Source organism: Salvelinus fontinalis, chromosome 4, assembly GCF_029448725.1.
Source record: "Salvelinus fontinalis isolate EN_2023a chromosome 4, ASM2944872v1, whole genome shotgun sequence".
In the NCBI taxonomy this organism is placed as follows: Eukaryota; Metazoa; Chordata; class Actinopteri; order Salmoniformes; family Salmonidae; genus Salvelinus; species Salvelinus fontinalis.
In genome coordinates, this window is record NC_074668.1 from 44,514,350 (window position 1) to 44,536,955 (window position 22,606).

At 42.7% G+C, this 22,606-nt stretch overlaps 1 protein-coding gene across 1 annotated transcript in view; it reads right to left on the minus strand.

Moving 5' to 3' along the window:
• The window catches only part of LOC129853858 (neural proliferation differentiation and control protein 1-like), a 50,415-nt gene that overhangs the window by 12,459 nt on the left and 15,350 nt on the right, over nucleotides 1-22,606 (minus strand). Inside the window, exon 2 of the mRNA XM_055920307.1 lies at nucleotides 11,503-11,664. Coding sequence (XP_055776282.1) covers nucleotides 11,503-11,664 — 162 coding nt within the window. The remainder of the gene's footprint in view (nucleotides 1-11,502; nucleotides 11,665-22,606) is intronic.

The window sequence follows — 22,606 nt, forward strand, 5'->3', positions numbered from 1 at the left end:
AGACTGTTGACATCTAGTGGAAGCCGTAGGAAGTGCAAACAGATCCATATCCCACTGTGTATTCAATAGGGGCTGGGTTGAAAAATCGACCAACCTCAGATTTCCCACTTCCTGTTTGGATTTATTCTCAGGTCTTTGCCTGCCATAGGAGTTCTGTTATACTCACAGACATCATTCAAACAGTTTTAGAAACTTCAGTGTTTTCTATCCAATACTAATATTAATATGCATACATTAGCAACTGGGACTGAGGAGCAGGCCGTTTACTCTGGGCACCTTTCATCCAAGCTACTCAATACTGCCCCTGCAGCCATAATTAACTGACTTGCCTAGTTAATTTTTTTTTTTTTAAAGTCCACTGTGGAGCTCAATAGCCCCATATATTATAGCCGACTAAACAACACGATATACGATGGAGTTGAGCAGCAGCTGGTGTGAGCAGACTGGTGCACCAACATCACATAAAATTATTTATTAAAATAAAAACACTATTCATTTCAGCATCCAAAGTATAGCCTGCAATTACACAGAACATTTTATGTGACGGTCGGAGCTCTAGGTCAGTCCACACTAGTCGCCGCTAAACTCCAATTGTTAATCGTTGTTTAAAATTGTCTATATCGGCTGTATAGTTGAGCCATGATAATATCGTAACGACCCTGAGTTTATAAGTGCGGAAATCGACTCTGCCGCATGAGCATGCTTTTGCACAGTCGATAGCGCGCTGGACTTTGGGCTAGAACGTCGATGGTTCAAAGACCTGCTCCCTGCCTGTTTCATTACATTGGTGTCAGAAGTGATCTGACCTCGCATCCACAACAGTGCGTGTGCTTGACCGGTGAGCGCGTTCCTGTAAGCCGTAGAGTCGCAAGCTAGTGCGGGAACGCGCTCCTTGAAAGGAGGGAGTAGTGTAACGACCCTGGGTTTATAAGCGCGGAAATGGACTCTACCGCACGAGCATGCTTTTGCGGCACAGTCGATAGCGCGCCGGACCTCGGGCTAGAAGGTCGAGGGTTCGAGACCTGCTCCCTGCCTGTTTCATTACAAAAAGGCCTCACTGCTTGTCTCCTGGCATATGAAATGAGTAAATGTCATTAACTATTGAATTATAAAATCACAGAACCCTTTTCAGTCTGGCTCCCTTCTAGCTGTGGTCGATGGCATATGGGTCTTAATGACGCAAGCCAGTTATGCATATATTAGTGAACTATTCCCTATTGATAGCAGAGAAAAGGTTGCACCTGAAACCAATGCAAGTTAGTCAACTCCAGCTGCAATTTCCAATAATCTGGTGGTCACAGTTAAAGTGACGATCTCGGACTTAAACAACGGCTAGGGAAAGGGGCGACGTTTGGGAGGGACAAAGGACACAGTGGCAACAGAAATATGAGTCATACTGCAGCTCAATGCTCAAATGTAATTATTCTGTCACATTTCCTCAAAATGTTCTGTGTTTGTCGAGTGGGTGGTTGGGGCTGGGTAAAGACCAATCTCTTGTTTGAACATGTCTGCAAATATTGCCTTGTTTTGGGGGAAATTACCTGAAATAGGCAACTGTTTGCCCTGTGTATCTAGCAGCCATTGTGTACTGGAAATATGCTGCCGATTGCCCCATGTGCCTAGTGGCCATGGTCTCAAGTGTATTACATATAATTGTTCCAGGTGTTTTGTAAGTGAGCGAGCTGTACGTTAGGGCAGGGTTCCCCAACTGGCTGACCGCGTGCTGTGGTTTAATTTGGCCCCCCAAGTTTTCTGAGCAACTGAAAAACGTATGTGTACTCTGCACAAAAATATTCTCTCAAATTTTGTGCACAAATTTGTTTACATCCCTGTTAAGTGAGCATTTATCATTTGCCACGATGTGTTTGTCGAGTGGGTTACATCCATCGTTTTAGAGAAATTGGCAGTCCCTCCAACCGGCCTCACAACATACAAAGTGGTTCGCATGCGATGCATTATTATCCATTCAATTCAGTCATGTGTCAGTCATGTCCCAAGTGGCTGCAAAGAACTAATGGCCATTAGGAAAATTGATACCACTTAAATGCGGTGGGCTAAAATCGGTGAATTAACTGTGTGTACAGCTGCAAATGGCTGTACACACAGACTGTGTGTACAGTCTCAAATGGCATCCTTATTCACTACATAGTGCACTATTTCTGAACAGAAGCCAGACTATGTTCAGAGCAGTGCATACAGGGACCATTTGGGAAGCAACATGTCCAGATGACAGATACTCAAAGTCTAAAACGGGTAGAATGATCTATATCACAACCAACATCCGTGTTGACATGGCCATCCATACGAGTGGACGATCGTTTCCAACAGGGCAAGCTGTTGCTCACAATATCAGTGTGCTCAAGTGTGTATGTGGTGGAGGATAGAGTGTGTGAAGGACAGCAAGAGGAAAAGAGAAGAAAAGGAGGATAGAGAGCGATAGAGAGGGAGAGATATGTGATAGACGGAAGAATAATAGAGGGGTCCTTTCTAACCTTCTGTTTCGTGATTTACTCTGTTTACCATCAGCTCTTCTAGAGCCAGTCAGTGGATGTGTCCCCAAATGGCACGCTTGCGTTACAAGTAGCATGCCCTATAGGGATTAGCGTGCCATTTGGGATGTCTTTTCTGCCAGTGGATCAGGGAAAACCTGCTTGGCAGACAGTCCGTGCTTTTAAAATCTGCGCCGAGGGATACTCGTTTCGACTTTGTTGTGACTAGGCTGTAATCTCACAGACCGACGGTGAATCAGGTCTCAGTCTTTCAATTCCTTTCCTTCTTTCTGTAGGGCTTTCCTGGAGTCGCCCCTCCCTCCAGTGTCTGTCTGGCCTATGACTAAATCTAAGAGATATCTTTATGGGTTTTAATGCCAATTGTTTTGTATCAGTACCACTTTATTAAAGTCATCCATTCTCATGTTGAACCCTTATGAATCCTTTCCCATTGCTCTGGCTCTCTCTCTCCATTGGAATAACGGACCTTTTCCCTGAGCTATCAGCTCTCAGTCCCCTGATGACGCACCTCCTACGCTGTCTCATTCACACTCGTTAAAGTCTGAGGCAGTGGGGGGACTGGAGGGGAGACTGCTATTATCCATTAAAAAGTGAGCAATATTAACTTATTTTTCACATTAAACTAGTCTCTCGTGAGATGGGACAGACAATGTGGAACAGTTCTCCCTGTGCCCTCGTTTTGTGTAACAGGTTATTAGGACGAATCTCGTGGGGGTACACTCGATGTTCCCTCAAAAGGTCTGCTGAGCGCAAACTTGAACATTGTGAAAATTCTGTGCAACTCCTGGCGCTCGTTTACTGCGAACACTGCGGCTGTACCCGCTTTAACTTAGTTTTGACAGTGGTCAAGTTGACTGCTGTGGCAATTTGATCATAATTTAGTCCTACCAGAGTGGCCTACCATCAAAACCAATGGAGAAAATGGATCTCATAACATTCTAACATGGAAATAGCTGTTATATCATTCAGCCTACAGTAGCAGCCAATGTGTGGTGTTCAATGTAGGCCTACATTCGATTAGACCAGTGGTTCCCAAACTTTTTATAGTCCCGAACCCCTTCAAACATTCAACCTCCAGCTACGTACCCCCTCTAGCATCCGGGGCAGGGGACTCTCAAATGTTTTTTTGCTGTCATTATAAGCCTGCCACACACACACACACACACACACACACACACACACACACACACACACACACACACTATACAATACATTTATTAAACATAAGAATGAGTGTGAGTTGTCTTCACAACCCGGCTTGTGGGAAGTGACAAAGAGCTCTTATAGGACCAGAGCACAAATAATAATAATAATCAATCATTTTGCTCTTTATTTAGCCATCTTATATAGAAAACTTTATTTGTTAATTGAAAATTATGAATAACTCAAAGGTTAATGAGAAGGGTGTGCTTGAAAGGATGCACATAACTCTGCAATGTTGCGTTGTATTGGAGAGACTCTCAGTCTTAAGTCATTTCCCACACACAGTCTGTGCCTGTATTTAGTCTTCATGCTAGTGAGGGCCAAGAATCCCCTCTCACATAAGACACTGTTGCACTTTGCAACCACGTACCTAACAGCGCGATTTGCCAAAGCAAGAAACACTGAGCGTAGTGCAATCCAGAAATCTGGCCGTGGCTTCTGATTCAATTCCATTTTCACAGAACTGCTTTATGCAATTTTGATGAGGCTCTCTTGTTCAGATATCGGTAAATGGACTGGAGGCAGGGCATGAAAGGGTTAACGAATCCAGTTGTTTGTGTCGTCCGTTTTGGGAAATAACCTGCGTAATTGCGCACCAAACTCACTCAGGTGCTTCGCTATATCACATTTGACATAGTGAGTTCATTTGCACACAAAAAAATCATACAATGATGAAAATACCTGTGTATTGTCCTTGTTAATGCAGACAGAAAAGAGCTCCAACTTCTTAAATCATAGCCTCAATTTGGTCCTGCACATTGAATATAGTTGTGGAGAGTCCCTGTAATCCTGGATTCAGATCATTCAGGTGAGAGAAAACCTCACCCAGACAGGCCAGTCGTGTGAGAAACTCATCATGCAAGTGGTCAGACAAGTGAAAATGAAAGAAAACTAAGTTTGTCTCTCAATTTAAAAAAAAGTGTGAATAGTTTGCCCCTTGACAACCAGCGCACTTCTGTATGTTGTAAAAGCATTACATGGTTGCTGCCCATATCATTGCATAGTGCAGAAAATACACAAGAGTTTAGGGGCCTTGCTTTAACAAAGTTAACCATTTTCACTGTAGTGTCCAAAACGTCTTTCAAGCTGTCAGGTATTCCCTTGGCAGCAAGAGCCTCTCTGTGGATGCTGCAGTGTACCCAAGTGGCGTCGGGGGCAACTGTTTGCACGGGCATTACCACTCCAATAGGTCTCCCTGTCATGGCTTTTGCGCCACAGATACTAACACATCTTAACCACCAAAGTCCATATGATGTCACAAAGCTGTCCAGTACTTTAAAAATATCCTCTCCTCTTGTCCTGGTTTCCAGTGGTTTGCAGAAGAGGATTTCTTCCTTAATTGACCCCCCCATAAACGTAACGGACATTTACCAGGAGCTGTGCCAGGCCCGCCACGTCTGTTGACTCATCCAGCTGGAAGGCATATATTGCACTGGCTTGTATGCGAAGCAGTAATTGTTTCAAAACATCTCCTGCCATGTCACTGATGCGTCGTGAAACAGTGTTGTTTGATGAAGGCATTTTCTGTATAGTTTTTTGGGCCTTTTCCCCCAGCATTTTTTCAGCCATATTCGTGGCAGCAGGAAGAATTAAGTTCTACAGAATAGTGTGGAGCTTGCCTGTCCTAGCCACTCGGTAGCTCACAATATAAGACTCTTCTAGCCCCTTCTATTAATAGTATCTGTTGTCTTTATACATGTCTTACTACTTGGAAGTCTTAATTCTCGCTCAAAAAACTCCCATGGCTTATTTTTCTAATTGGCATGTTTTGATTCTAAATGTCTGCGCAAGAGTGAAGGTTTCATCGTGTTGTGAGATAGTACTTTTGAACATATAAACACACTGTGGCTAAGGAAAGGCACTACTCCATACTTCCTATGGACTAATCTGTCCATAGGACCAGTTTAAGCAATACACTCCACAAAGCTGGGCTTTACGGAAGTGGCCAGGAAAAAAAAAAATAAGCAAAAATGTTTGGTGTTCGCCAACAGGCATATGGGAGACTCACCAAGCATATGGAAGAAGGTACTCTGGTCAGATAAGACTAACATTGAGATTTTTGGCCATCAAGGAAAACGCAAACCCAACACCTCTCCTCCCCCCGAGAACACCATCCCCACAGTGAAGCATGTTTGTGGAAGCATCGTGCTGTGGGGATGTTTTTCCATCGGCAGGGACTGGGAAACTGGTCAGAATTGAAGGAATGATGGATGCCGCTAAATACAGGGAAATTCTTGAGGGAAACCTGTTTCAGTCTTCCAGAGATTTGAGACTGGGATGGAGGTTCACCTTCCAACAGGACAATGAACCTAAGCATACTGCTAAAGCTACACTTGAGTGGTTTAAGGGGAAACATTTAAATGTATTGGAATGGCCTAGTCAATGCCAGACCTCAATCCAATTGAGAATCTGTGGTATGACTTAAAGATTGCTGTACACCAGCAGAACCCATTCAACTTGACGGAGCTGTAGCAGTTTGCCTTGAAGAATGGGCAAAAATCCCAGTGGCTAGATGTGCCAAGCTTATAGAGACATACCCCAAGAGACTTGCAGCTGTAATTGCTGCAAAAGGTGGCTCTACAAATAGACGGAAGTCTTTTTTCTTGTTTGTTTTACAATTAAACATATTTTGCATCTTCAAAGTTGTAGGCATGTTATTTTTATTTTATTCCAGGTTGTAAGGCAACAAAATAGGAAACATGCCAAGGGGGGGGTGAATACTTTCGCAAGCCACTGTACACAATAAAATGCATCATTATTCCCATACCACTATTACAGAGAATCAGACAAATTATGCTACCCTCCACGTATTGGCTACTTAGCTCTTCAAGCCTGTCTCAAAATACAACACTGCTCCTTTAAAAACATGAAAAGGCACTTTACCTGACTCACTTTTCAAAGATGGCTTGAAATGCACACGATTGCAGCTCTTGTAAAAAGCAATCACTCCCCCATGGCTGACTACAAATTATCTATAACTTGGCTAATAACTCACTAACTAGCAAAGGATACGAACAAAAGTGCACGTGGCTACATTTAGCTCTTGATTTTATCTCAAAACAAGTGCATATACTCATGACCGCTGTCGTGAAGTGACTTCATTTATGTGATGAGTGTTATTTATCTAATAATTACCTACCATGTTTAATTGTTACCAGACTAAATTAATCATGCAACAATTAACTCAGTAGGAATTTGGGGAACCACGGAGGAAGTTGTTTAAACTTCTTATGGCTGCAAGGCAAAGTGTTGAGTAGCCAGTGAAATCGTGCCCATTTCAAACGGCCTCTTACTCAAATCTTGCTCGTACAATATGAATATTATTATTATTTTTGGATAGAAAACACTTTCTAGTTTCTAAAACAGTTGGAATTATTTCTCTGAGTGAAACAGAAGTCCTTCTGCAGCACTTTTCCTGACCAGGAAGTGAAATGTCAGAAATCGATGCTCTTTTCAACTTGATGCCTATACATGGTCTTGACACTTAGGAGTCTGCTGACACTCTATACGCCTTCCTATTGGTGTAAAGAGGATGTCAGAGAAGACATTTTTGTGCTCATCTTGTTCTGTGGTGGAAAAAAAACAATTTCTTTGACGTGACCGTCCACTTCCGGTGCTCTGAAGGAAGTGGGATTGACTTCTGTTTTGCCTTCGTAACGAACGGCTAACATCTCCGGCTCGATTAATTTTTTATTTTTTGATACATGTGACCATATCATCGTAATGTATGTTTTTTCAATATAGTTTAATCAGATTATTGAAACTTTATTCGGGAGTTTTGCCGTGTTCCGTCCTCTGACTGTGTTTACGTTGGAGAAATTTTGCCACTCGGCTAGTGCCAATGCTAATTGAAGAGGGAAATTTGCCATTCTGAATCGAAACAACGACTCATCTGGACAGAGGACACCTTCTTCAACATTCTGATGAAAGATCAGCAAAAGTAAGACCCATTTTATGATGTTATTTCATATATCTGTCGTGCATGTGAACTGGCCGTGGGCGCCCAATTGTGTCTGTCTATTGTAGCTACGCTAATATAGCGATACATTTTGTTTTCGCTGTAAAACAATTAATAAATCAGAAATATTGTTTGGAATCACAAGATGCCTGTCTTTCAATTGCTGCAGACTATGTATTTTTCAGAAATGTTTTATGATGAGTAATTAGCTATTTGACGTTGGTGTCTGTAAATATTATGGCTGCTTTCGGTGCAATTTCGGATTGTAGCTGAAATGTAAACTATGGTTTATACATGAAATATGCAAATTTTTCGAACAAAACATATGCTATACAATAAATATGTTATCAGACTGTCATCTGATGAATTTGTTTCTTGGTTAGTGGCTATTTATATCTTTATTTTGTCGAATTTTTGATAGCACCTGATGGAGTAAGAAACTGATGGAGTTAGAAAAGTTGTGTCTTTTGCTAACGTGGTTAGCTAATAGATTTACATATTTTGTCTTCCCTGTAAAACATTTTAAAAATCGGACATGTTGGCTTGATTCACAAGATGTGCACCTTTCATCTGGTGACTTGGACTTGTTAATGTGTGAAAGTTAAATATTAAAAGAAAATAGATTTTGAATTTCGCGCCCTGCACTTTGAGCTGGATGTTGTCATAAGTGTACCGGTGTCGGGCTGCCCCCGTAAAAGGTTAACGAGTTTCCATCTCCCGAATTATACTGAAGAATATATACATAAGTTATATAAATCGATAAGTCACAATCATTACCCCATATCAGTCTCATTCTGAACATTGCAGACTTCTTGAATCTGCACAACCCTGAGTCTTACTGATTATTCCGTTCCACACAAATTGATTTGATTATTTATTTACTAACAAACTAAATGATGACACACACATACACTTACTGATTTGAAACTTAATAAGATGAAAACAGGTCCCTAGTGCACTAACACAATATGACACTTGTTACAAAAGATGGAGAGTTAAAGAGAGACAACACTTACAGTCAGGAACTACACACAGTAATCCTAATACCTTGCCCCGAACTGCTGCCCGTTTGGGTAAGAAGTAATGCATGTATTTACGTGTTGAAGGTCTTCGTCGTGTATCTCTGTTGGACCCAGGCCTTCGTGAAAAGGGTTCCGCTTTGTGAAAAGGGTTCGATTGGGCCTTCTCCTTAGTTCGTAAGTGTAAGTCTCTGTATGTCCACAAGAGGTCACAATGTCCTTCTCCTTAGTTGTCTGTGTTTACTTTCACTCGTTCTGGAAGAGTGGTCTTCTGAGGACAGCTAATCAGCTGTGTTGATGATCCCCAGAGTTGTGATGAGAGCAGTGTAGTCGACGATGATTTGAAGAGAATCACCGGATGGTCCTATTCACTTTCTTAGATACAGTACTTAGAACAGCTACTCAACCGTAACATTGATTGGTTAGAGGCTACTTTGTCTTCTTCAACTCGTGTTGTTTTTCAGGGTCGTGAACAATGGAGACCAAGCTGCAGCTTGTGGTCCTTCTAGTCTGGTATGTCAATTCTTAACTCAGTCTTTTATACACTTGGGTAAAGAGAGGCATTTCTGTCATACTGACGGGTAAAACAGGCAAAACGTCAGGCAAAACATCAAAAACTATGATCTCGTTAGAAATCTAAAATCACATTCCTATCTTAACTAACGAGTCACCCTCCCGGATCCGGGATCCTACTTTATGATGTTTTTCTCATATGTATCCAATAAAATCAGAGCCGGAGCATTTCGTCGTGTATACGTAACGCATTTCAGAAGACAATGTGAGGTTCCCTGGTGCGCAGTTGAATACTGACAAAAGAGCGGACCTGTCACTCCAAAAGCTCTCATTCGGTCTCACATCAAGCTAGACACCCCATTCAACTGCCTGTTGACATCTAGTGGAAGGCATATGAAGTGCATACAGATCCACAAATAGAAGCCAAGTGAATAGGCAGGCCCTGACACAGAGCCCCATTTTCAGAATTTTCACTTCCTGTTTGTAAGTTTGCTTCCAAATGAGTTCTGTTTTACTCACATATATAATTCAAACAGTTTTAGAAACTTCAGAGTGTTTTCTATCCAATAGTAATAATATGCATATTGTATGATCTAGAACAGAGTACGAGGCCGTTTAATTTGGGCACGATTTTTTCCCAAAGTGAAAACAGCGCCCCTTATTAAGAAGAAGTTAACAAAAATATTATCTTCATCTTTGATATTTCCTACACAGCGTAAAGGATGTAAACCTGATATACACAGTGTGAAAGCTCTTCAAGTTAAAATATATTTTCGTTATATCGCTTTTATATAATTTATGACAATATATAAATTAATTTCCCATCTCTCATCATTCCCCACATTCGGATGTTCAAATATACTGTCCCAGTGTTCACTGTTGGACGTTAGAGTGTTTGGGCTGCAAAACCTTCCGTAACAAAGAGATTCCATTCACCAATACTAGAGACCAAAAGGAGTTGTCTGCTGCCTACAATTTACGATCGACTTGAGGTGTCATAAAACCCACACACCAATGGCTCTGTAGACGCTGATCGATTGTAGCCTGATGTTTGGATCCTCACAGGAGAGTCATGACACCGCTCATGCTGTAAACATAGTCCAGTTCAAAGTAAATGGCACAGTTCCATATATGGCAATGGTATATTTGCAAATAGGCCTACTGCAGCTCTGATTGGTTACGACACACCGATCTGTGTAGAGTTCGGGCCTGTCATATCTGTCAATGCAATAGAATCTTACTCCGATGCATTCTGCTTACAACAAAATATCTTGCATAGTTAGTTTTGCATACTCAATATGCATAATACAGTGCTCCGCTCTCATGCTATGAGGGCATTCTCCGACAATGTTCTCTTGAGTATGCTTGTGAGAACGAGAATGTGGAGAATGCATAAAACATTACATTTGCGAAGCACTCGCACTCCCTCTACTGTATTACCTCATGCTTCACCTCCCCACTTACTGAACCTTCTTCCAGCCAGGACAATAGCAACAAGACAAAACAAGATATTCACAAAACAAATATAATAACCATTATCAGCTAGATAATTCAATCGTAATAATCTAACTAGCCAGCTAGTTAAACAGGCAAACTAATGTTATGCAAGGTAGATGTACATTTTTTGGGGGTACCTACCAATTCTTCGTGGCTAGCTAGCTAGATAGCACTATTGACTTATTATGGGCTTGTGATCTACGTTATGTAGACAGGTAAACATGCCAAAATTAACACAGCATGTATTTATTAACATATCAAACATTTCATTCCGATGGCGGAGTGTATTTTCTCTCGCTTCAGCTCAAATAATGAAATAACTGATTTCAAGAAATTTTACCACATTTTTTAAGTGGTTGCATTTTATTTTTAATTGCACACTTTCCGTTGAAGCTTGCATTGATGCATGGTAGTATGCTTTTTTGAGAAACACCCCAAGTCTTGCATAGTTCGTTTTGTTTCGGTATGTTGCATTGAAAGTGGGTAATATTGCATTGATTCGATCACAATTCCCACAGTAAAGGGAAATGTTGATAGTGTTAACTAACGGGGAAAACTCTAGAAAGTTGAGTGAAGTTCAAACTAGTGCTTCTCTGTGCAGGCAGTCCTGAGGGAGCAGCTTAGAGGGAACATTGGGTACGCTTACATTCAGCATCTTTTGAAATTCGGAAGGAGAGGGGATATTTGGCCCAAAGGCTTGGTCAAGGCTTGCAACGAAACATGCTTTGTGGCTTTGACTACTGTTTCTACACTAGCAGTAAAACAGCAATGCATTGGCATTAGTAGGGATAAGTGAACATACCAAAATGAGAGGCGTGAGCGTGTCTCCTCTTCACTATGCATCTGCCATGTGAGTTCTCTACCAGCGGGTTGAGGCAGGGGCCGCAGTGTGAGCTGCCCGGCTGGCAGAAATGACGCCCTGCTCGGGCACAGTCTAAGCTCCGCGGGCATACTGAAGAAGACCCTGTGGAGATAGTAAGACACAGAGTAATATTAGTATTCGCATCCATTTGGATTTTAACGTCAGTGCACCTGCGCTACCAGTGAAAAGGCAAGCCCATCTCTTCCTGACTGTTGGTGCTAACATCAGCAGACATATTACTTAAACATGTTCCTGTAAAAATGCTAATCAAATGTATTGTCAATCAAAACACCCGTCTCTATGACAATACCCATTGAGGCTTCCACACAAATTGGACACACACACACACACACACACTAGAGAACTAAGCATATAACATTATGCACAGAGGCATCTTATGATTCTTATAGCCTAGCTATTATCAGGGTGCCTAAGGTGACAACGGAAGAGTGAGTGAGAAAGAGAGAAAATAGACAAAGGAAAAAATAGAATCATAATTACTGGTGCCTGACAGTACGTCATCTAATATAATACACCTCCAGGCCAGCCCTACCACTCACTGAGCTACAGCTAATCAGAATAGACATTGCGTCCCAAATATCACCCTATTCCCTGTGTAATGCACTACTGTTGACCAGAGCAATGTTCACAATAAGTGCACTACACAGGGAAAAGGGTGCCATTTGAGTCACATCTATAGTTTTAGCTGAGGATATACCTAGACCGACATCTACTTCACTACGTCTCAGGAAAACCAGCCAAATTCCTCACTGTACCAAATCTCACCACTATGGTTGAGTCAGAGAAACCAAACTCCTCTGAAGTCTGAGGGCAGTCTTTAGCTTGTAGAGTTTGTTATCTAAGGGTCAGAAATTATTCTGCAGGTTTAGGCTACCATGGAGGAGGTTGAAATCCTTCACTCTGATGTGAACAGAATATTAAACTACAGTATTTCTTGACCGGTGTTTGATGATGTTTTGGGAGCCATGGTCATGTGGCCTCTGTCGCCACCTGACCGGTGTGTAGTGGGGTGGAGGTGGACATGCTCTCTGGGTTGGGGGACTATATGGGCCAGCAGGTGGGTGCTAAGATAAGGGTAAAGACTGTGCTGTTAGCTAAAGGCCCTTTTCTCATGGAATAGTAACCCTCACTGTGACCAGAACAGTGAGTGAGTCAGTCAGTCTGCCCAAGGCTCCTGACTCCTGTTTGGGTTGTATGTTTGGTGTCATGTTGAGATAGGAGTTTAGTCAGCCTGCCTAACAGTAAAAACACCTAACCGACTAAATAATGCTCTCCACGGAGAGTTAGACCAAATGATAGGCCCTGGTCAAAAGTAGTGCACTACATAGGCCAGGGAATAGCCAATTGGGACGAAGCTTTAGTCTTTGTGTGTGTGTGTGTGTGTGTGTGTGTGTGTGTGTGTGTGTGTGTGTGTGTGTGTGTGTGTATGAGGTTTTGGCTGGGCTCGACTTAGCAAGGCTGTTAGAGGATTCATAAAATCAGCCGTAGGCTTGTTCGTCTCTGCCTGCCAATGCTCTGTAAGCATTCAATAGGCTGAGGGAAGCAAATAATTAAAAGTAAACTTATCAATATTAACCCCTTATTGACTCTCCCCACAAAAAGGACTCAGCCAACCACTGAAACTCTAGGCTGCTGTGGTTGCCATAACGACTGCCATGGCAACAGACAGCGTGACATCAGGTGCGAGTCAAACTGTGAATGCAGAATCCGAGGATGGCGAGAAGGGGTGGGGGAAGGTGGGATTAAGACAAACTAAGATTAAGACAAACGATAGCGAGAAGGGAACATTTATTTTAAGGGGGTTATTAGTAAACGTTAAAGGACAGTGTTTATTTTAAGTAGTAAACTATGCTCCAGTCTGCTTCTGGAGCGTTATCAATGAGATATTCATGAGTTTTGACCCTGAAAAGCGAAAACAAACCCTTGAATCTCATCTGAATGTAATATTAAAGTAGCTAAAAAAAGCTACAAATACTGACCTATATTTATTCTCCCTCATTCTCATCTCATGGAGGTTTCGTGTGTGTGTGTGTATATATATATATATATATATATATATGTCCGCCTTTTTTATTTGTTTTTTTTCTCTCACTACGTCCCAAATTGCAGCCTATTTTGTCTAGGGCTCTGGTCAAAAGTAGTGCACTATGTAGGGAATAGGGTGCAATTTGGCACGCATTTTCAGTTTTCCTGATCTGACTAATTAACTCAATATCTGGCCCAAATGGCTTGTTTTTGCACTTGACAAATCAGGCTTCTCAGTTGGTTTCTGACAGAGAGCAGATCTCCTGTAATCTTCATTCAGCACCAGCAGGCTATAATCCCCCCCCCCCCAAAGCATCCATGTCAACTAGTGATCGTCTTCCATAGGCAGCATCCAGCTGCTTGCGGCCTAAGCAGGCTCAACTGACTACAAGCCATTCATCATTCTCCACAACTGTCCGTGGGTCAATAAATCCACAACTGACACATATAACCAAATCCTCTCTGGGTACACTTGAGGTTGCCTCATTCATCTGGCAGCACACACTGTGTCCCAAATGGCATCATATTCCTATCTACTGCTCTACTTTTGACCTAGTACTAAGGGAATAGGGTGCCATTTGGGAAGGACTGGTGTCCCATCTAGCAGCATACTGTATGCAAAACAGAAGACGTAAATGTAGTACTGCAATCTCTCCAACTCTACCAAACTAAAAAGGTGAGTCAAGTAGACTGTCTCCTCCATTTTGATGTGAAGGGGTTGTATGCCTATGAACTGTCTGCCAGAGTCAATTCCATTTTTTTTTTAAACTACTGAAGACCTGGAATAGAAAAAACAATGGCAATCATTTTCTGGGAACTCCAATGAATTCAGAAACAGAATTCAAATGTAACCCTTGTGTGGCGGTGGTCATGTTTTTGTTATTCACCCAATGTTTGCGGGTCTCATAACCCAATAATGTTGTTGGTCTTTTAAAACAATACAGCCGTAACAATTTATGTAAAAACTTAAAAATGTTCACATGTCAATTACAAGCAATATAGACAGCGTACATGGTTAACGTTTGCCATTTACCTCGGCTAGATAACATATATATCAATAAAAGTGCTATTCCTTTTTTTATATAATTAAGACATGGGTGGAATAAAATCATGTTTGTCTTGAACAAATATAAATGCAAAAGTTATCGCTATTGATATCTATTGCTTTGAATTGAACAAATGGGAAGGACAAATTTGACACACTGTATTTTATGGAAATTATAAATGAGCCCCATTGAACACAGATTAAGGCCAGTCTACACACCACATGGACAGAGTTTTACTGTGTGTATGTTGCAAATGTATTTCTTGATGCATGTGTACTGTGTCTTCCTGTCCTTCTTGGGTCCACACACAAGTCGCAGCGCTTCTTCTTGTTGCTACCGGCTGCAATCTAGAATGATGAAAACACTTAGTTGAGGAATTTTACTAACATCTCACTCACATATATAGTTACAGCAGGCCAAGGTAATAGAGTCAGACACACACACCATCACTCACACTTACTTCCGGTATTGGAGTTGTTGGTTCTGTGGATCGGGCGGATGGGGCACCAGCATCCTCCTCCTGAATCCTCCTCACGATGGCCTCAGAAGCTGGGGTCCTTGGGATATGTTGCCTCCTCTGGATTTGAGGTCTTACCCAGCTCCTCGAGAAAGATCCGTCCCCTCTGAAGCTCTGTTCCAATCTGGGTTCAACGCCATCCAGATGACAAACGTGTTGTACGCCGAGATTTCCAAGATGTTGATGAATATCACAAGTGGCCAGTTTAGGGTTCTTCTTTTGCAGCTGTAGCCAGTCACCAGCTTGTCTACATTGTCCACCCCTCCTTTTATGGTATTGTAATTTTACGTACTGTTCCTACCATCGTCAGCTTCCAAGAGGAGCTCCTGTCCAAACTTGTGCAAAGTAAAAACGTGTTGCATGTGATGTTGTGGCCACGGAGTCCATGTGTCACATCCAGGACAACCCACATCCCTTGGTTCTTCTCAGGGGCCATCTCCATCTAACTGCCACGTATACACTTGCAAGTTCCACGCATATGATGAAGCAGCATCACAGGCAGCTCAGATCTTGATTCCATATTTTGTGGGTTTAGACAGTATGTACTGCCTGAAGGGGCAACGGCCCCTAAATGGCATAAGCTGCTCAGCAACAGTAACATTGGCCCCAGGGTTGTAAAACAGGGGAAGGCGGTCCCACCCACTTGTCCCACACTGACCCGATTGCAGCTAGCTTGTCTCTCTGCCGCCGATGTTATTCACAGAAAATGAGCAAAGGCCAATGAGTCTCAAGTTGAACAAATTATTTATTGTCTCATTTTTCTTTCAGTAAACATTTAAAATGGGCCCCACAGACACGAACACCACACAAGGGTTAATTGACACAAATTGAAATGGTATGACTATGGGGATTATCAAAGCACTACGGCAAGGTACGGTCTACGTGCTCCTCCACAACCTGCCACCTATTGGGGCTGGTGATCCTCAGGGCTAGGCAGGCTGTGTGAGGTCAGCTAGCTAGCTGTAAGCTGCTGTCAGAGGCCAGACATTAATTAAGCCCCGTGTACCTAGGGCACTGAAGGGTGGCGACCGTGGCGCTAATCTGAAAACATGACAGGCAGTCTCCATCAAGAGCCTGCTATTTACAAATAGAAGACTCTGCCTGTCTGTCTATCCGTTTGAGAGATGTCAACAGGAAGAGTCCAGACTGATTAGCATCCTCTTTTAGGCTAATTGTTTACTATTAAGACTTAAGGAGGTCCCAAATGGCACCCTATTTCCCATATAGTGCACTCTTTTTGACCAGTACCCTATGGTAGTAGTGCACTATATAGGGAATACTAGGATTCCATTTGGGACACAGTCTCACACTCTTCCAGAGGGTGTTATAGAAAAGATGCAGTTCTATATTGGGCCCTTGGCTCACTTCTGCTCCATCTGTTTAGAGCCGTTTTCTGTTTACCATCAAACAGCACGTTCAAGTGATGCGTGCGCATCCCAACATCAAAAAGCGCTGGAGCAGGATAGCTAACACTGATGTCGGGACCTTGACAAATTTAACAGTGAGTGAGTGATGACCATATTAACACGCAAGACTGATGGCTTTATCTCTATAATGAACAAAAATATAAAACGCAACAATTCAAAGGATTTTAGTGAGTTACATTTTATGTAAAGAAATCAGTCAACTGAAATAAATTCATTAGGCCTTAATCTATGGATTTCACATGACTAGGCAGGGGTGCAGCCATGGGTAGGTCTGGGAGGGTATAGCCTGGCCCAGCCAATCAGAATGAGTTTTTCCCCACAAAAGGGCTTTGTTACAGACAGAAACACTCAGCACCCCTCCCCCGATCCCACAGGTGAAGAAGCCTAAAATGGAGGTCCTGGGCTGGCTTGGTTACACGTGGTCTGCGGTTGTGAGGCCGGTTGGACGTACTGTCAAATTCTCTAAAACAACGTTTAGCATCTACTTTTATGTTTATTCCATGGCCAAACACCTCTCTAGCTACCCCTTATTCCACAATAAGCCTTTTACGCCCAATGGTCCCTCAACTTGAGACAATTCGGAACTCTCCATCTTCTCTTTAAACCCAACCTACCTTCACCCATTTTCCCTACGCTGCTTCCTTCACTTGTTCTTCTCCTGATTTGATAACATCTAGACTCAGTAACGTAAAAAAATAAATAAATAAATGTAAGTGTTGTGGTGTACTGTTTTTGCTACCTTTTTCACCTGTGTAATGCTGTCCTCCTGCTTACTCTGGGGTTCAGACTGAATACAGTGGTAAACGTGCTGCTCACACTTAACAGTAGCAACATGGACCTGTTAAATTGACAAGAAAGGTGTTGATACAGCTGCGTTTAGGCATGGCTTCCTTGTTTTGAGTATGTTAAGTGTGTTTCTCATTCTGCTGGAGTGGACCTAGTATTTTATATAAAACCTACCTTACCTGTCCAGTTTTTCCATTTCTAAATCATCCACCAAAATATACTGTTTTTACATGCCATTTGTGCTGGTCTATTTCCTAAAATGGAAAAGCATAAGAATCTGTGCGCTCTCGGATAGTAATAATACTTCATATGGTGCTTCGGGATGTCCCAGGTTTGTGGCATTGATTAATAAATAATTTAATGTTTACTTAAAAATTCAGATGCTTATATGTTATGTATAAAAGGGATACACTCACCAGAGAGTTTATTAGAGACACCCATCTAGTACTGGGTCAGACCCCACTTTTCCTCCAGAACACCCTGAATTATTTGGGGCATTCTACAAAGGTGTCGGAAACGTTCCACAGGGATGTTGGTCCATGCTGACACGATGGCATCACGCAGTTGCTGCAGATTGGAAGGCGGTACATTCATGCTGCTTACAGCCCATTCCATCTTATCCCAAATACGCTCTATTGAGTTGAGGTCTGGAGACTGGAGACTCAAGAAAACTGATCTCGCGGTCATGTTCCAGGCGATGTTGTTCCCCTCCTCAATTGTCCAGTGTTAGTGATTGCGTGCCCATTGAGGCCGATTTTTCTTGTTTTTAGCTGATAGGAGTGGAACCCGGTGTGGTAGTGACAAGGATCAACGAGTTGTGCGTTCCAAGATGTCGTTCTGCACACCACTGTTGTACTACTCCGTTATTTTTCTGTTTGTGGCCCGCCTGTTAGCTTGCACGATTTTTGCCATTCTCTTCCACCCTATACTCAACAAGCTGTTTTTGCCCACAGGACTGCCACTGACTGGATGTTTTTTGTTTGTTGCACCATTCTCGGTAAACTCTAGACACTGTCGTGCATGAAAAGCCCAGGAGTTTAGCCGTTTGAGTCACTGGATCAGGCACTTGGCACCAATGATCACACCACGCTCAAAGTTGCTTAGTCACACTTTCCTATTCTATCATTCAATTGAACAGCAACTGGATGCTTCGATGCCTGTCTGCCTGCTTTACCAACCTGCCCTCCAAATACACCTCTGCTGTCTTCAACCAAGATCTCAGCGATCACCGTTTCATTTCTTGCGTCCGTAATGGGACTGCGGTCAAACGACCCCCCCTCATCACTGTCAAACGCTCCCTAAAACACTTCAGCGAGTAGGCCTTTCTAATTGACCTGGCCCGGGTATCCTGGAAGGATATTGACCTCATTCCGTCAGTAGAAGATGCCTGGTTATTCTTTAAAAGTGCTTTCCCCACAATCTTAAATAAGCATGCCCCAATTCAAAAGACTTAGAACCAGGAACAGATATAGCCCGTGGTTCACTCCAGACCTCACTGCCCTTGACCAGCACAAAAACATCCTGTGGCGTACTGCATTAGCATTGAATAGTCCCCGCGATATGCAACTTTTCAGGGAAGTCAGGAACCAATATACACAGGCAGTTAGGAAGGCAAAGGCTAGCTTTTTCAAACAGAAATGTTCATCCTGCAGCACAAACTCCAAAAAGTTCTGGAACACTGTAAAGTCCATGGAGAATAAGAGCACCTCCTCCCAGCTGCCCACTGCACTGAGGCTAGGAAACACTGTCACCACCGATAAATCCACGATAATTGAGAATTTCAATAAGCATTTTTCTACGGCTGGCCATGCTTTCCACCTAGCTACCCCTACCCTGATCAACAGCCCTGCACCCCCCACAGCAACTCGGCCAAGCCTCCCCATTTCTCCTTCCCCCAAATCCAGACAGCTGATGTTCTGAAAGATCTGCAAAATCTCGACCCCTACAAATCAGCAGGGCTAGATAATTTGAGAAAGAGAGGGTCCAGATTATCAGCTGAAATTGTTGCAACCCCTATTAGGGTTCAATTCTCGGGCCGACTCTCTTCTCTGTATACATCAATGATGTCGCTCTTGCTGCTGGTGATTCTCTGATCCACCTCTACGCAGATGATACCATTCTGTAAACATCTGGCATTTCTTTGGACACTGTGTCAATTAACCTCCAGACGAGCTTCAATGCCTAACAACTCTCCTTCTGTGGCCTCCAACTGCTCTTAAATGCAAGTCAAACTAAATGCATGCTCTTCAACCGATCGCTACCAGCACCTGCCAGCCCATCCAGCATCACTACTCTGGACGGTTCTGACTAAGAATATGTGGACATCTACAAATACCTAGGTATCTGGTTAGACTGTAAACTCTCCTTCCAGACTCATATTAAGCATCTCCAATCCAAGATTAAATCTAGAATCGGCTTCCTATTTTGTAACAAAGCATCCTTCACTTACGCTCCCAAACATAACCTCGTTAAACTGACTATCCTGCCGATCCTTGACTTCGGCGATGTCATTTACAAAATAGCCTCCAAAACTCTACTCAGCAAATTATATGCAGTCCATCACAGTGCCATCCGTTTTGTCACCAAAGCCCCATATACTACCCACCACTGCGACCTGTATGCTCTCGTTGGCTGGCCTTCATGTCTGTCGCTTCATATCCATCGACAAACCCACTGGCTCCAGGTCATCTATAAGTTGTTGCTAGGTAAAGCCCCACCTTATCTCAGCTCACTGTTTACCATAGCAGCACCCACCACGCGCTCCAGCAGGTATATTTTACTGGTCACCCCCAAAGCCAATTCCTCCTTTGGCCGCCTTTCCTTCCAGTTCTCTGCTGCCAATGACTGGAACGAACTGCAAAAAAAAAAATTACTGAAGCTGGAGACTCATATCTCCCTCACTAACTTTAAGCACCAGCTGTCAGAGCAGCTCACAGATCACTGCACCTGTACATAGCCAATCTGTAAATAGCCCATCCAACTACCTCATCCCCATACTGTATTTATTTTGCTCCTTTGCACCCCAGTACCGCTACTTGCATACTCATCTATCACCCCAGTGTTTAATTTGCCATACTGTAATAATTTTGCCACTATGGCCTATTAATTGCCTCACCCCCCTTATCCAACCTCATTTGCACACACTGTATATATATTTTCTTTATTGTATTATTGACTGTATGTTTGTTTATTCCATGTGTAACTGTTGTTGTGTCCCACTGCTTTGCTTTATCTTGGCCAGGTCGCAGTTGTAAATGAGAACTTGCTCTCAACTAGCCTACCTGGTTAATTAAAGGTGAAATACTGCTACTAGGATAGTCTTCTGTACAAGACTAAAAGGATGAATAAAAACAAATATTAGTTAAATAAAATATGGAAGAGTAAATTAAAATGTTCAATATATTTTTGGGGGGGATGGAGAGAGATTTACATGGATATCAAAACGTCACGCCAGGGTAATCCTACACGAAACACAGCCCTTATTTCAAGTGTTTCTAAAATCCACAATAAATAAAATGAAATTTTTATTTTTACCGTTATTTTACCAGGTAAGTTGACTGAGAACACGTTCTCATTTGCAGCAACGACCTGGGGAATAGTTACAGGGGAGAGGAGGGGGATTAATGAGCCAATTGTAAACTGGGGATTATTAGGTGACCATGATGGTTTGAGGGCCAGATTGGGAATTTAGCCAGGACACCGGGGTTAACACCCCTACTCTTACGATAAGTGCCATGGGATCTTTAATGACCTCAGAGAGTCAGGACACCCGTTTAACGTCCCATCCGAAAGACGACACCCTACACAGGGCAGTGTCCCCAATCACTGCCCTGGGGCATTGGGATATTTTTTAGACCAGAGGAAAGAATGCCTCCTACTGGCCCTCCAACACCACTTCCAGCAGCATCTGGTCTCCCAACCAGGGACTGACCAGGACCAACCCTGCTTAGCTTCAGAAGCAAGCCAGCAGTGGTATGCAGGGTGGTATGCTGCTGGTGGAAAAACAAATTGGAACCCTTTCAGTGTTTGACCGCTAGGTTTTATGGGTATTATGACGCGTCGACTGTGGACCTCAATAGTCCCATATAGTAGCCGGCTAAACGCCACACGATTTATGATGCAGTTTAGCAGCGGCTGGTGTGAGCATACTGGAGCTCAAACGGCACATAAAATGACGAAAAACCCCGGGGAAAAAACAAGTTCTCTCAGCACCCAAAAAATAGTCTGCAGGCTATTCTGTGGGTGCTGAAATCAATAGTGTTTTTATTTTAAGAAATGCCATTTTATGTGACGTCGGAGCTCCAGTCAGTCCACACTAGTCGCCGCTCAACTCCAATTGTAAATCTTTGAGTTTAAAATCGACTATATAGTTGAGCCATGATAATCTGGTTTATTTTTCTATTCACACAGTAAGACAAAAAGCCTCACTGCTTGTCTCCTGTCCTGTCATATGAAATAAGTAAATGTCATTAAGTATTGAATTAAATCACAGAGCCCTTTTTTCAGTCTGGCTCCCTTCTAGCTGTGGTCGATGGCATATGGGTCTTAATGACGCAAGCCAGTTATGCATATATTAGTGAACTATTCCATATTGATAGCAGGACACAATACATTTGAGACAGAGAAAAGTTTGCACCTGAAACCAATGCAAATGAGTCACCTCCAGATGCAATTTCCAATAATCTGGTGGCCAGTTGAAGTGGCAATCTGGGATTCAAACAGCTAAAAGTAGTGCACAACATAGGAAATAGGGTGCCTTTCGGGAGGGACAAAGGACACAGTGGCAACAGAAATATGAGTCATACTACAGCTCAATGCTCTAATAATATTATGTCACATTTCCTCAAAATGTTCTCTGGGGGAAATAGGCAACTGTTCGCCCTCTGTGTCTAGTGGCCATGGTCTCAAGTGTATTACATAGAATTGTTCATGGTGTTTTGTAAGTGAGCAAGCTATACTGTAGGGCAGGGTCCCCCAACTGGATTAATTTGACACCCCGTTTACAAAAATAAACAAGTCATGTGTTGGTCCCATTTTCATGAGCTGAAATAAAAGATCAAGGAACATCTTCGATAAACACAAAAAGCTTCGCTCAAATGTTGTGCAGAAATCTGTTAACATCCTTGTTAGTGAGCATTTCAAGATAATCCATCCACCTGACAGGTGTGGCATATCAAGAAGCTGATTAAAAGGCATGATCGTCACACATGTTTACCTTGTAC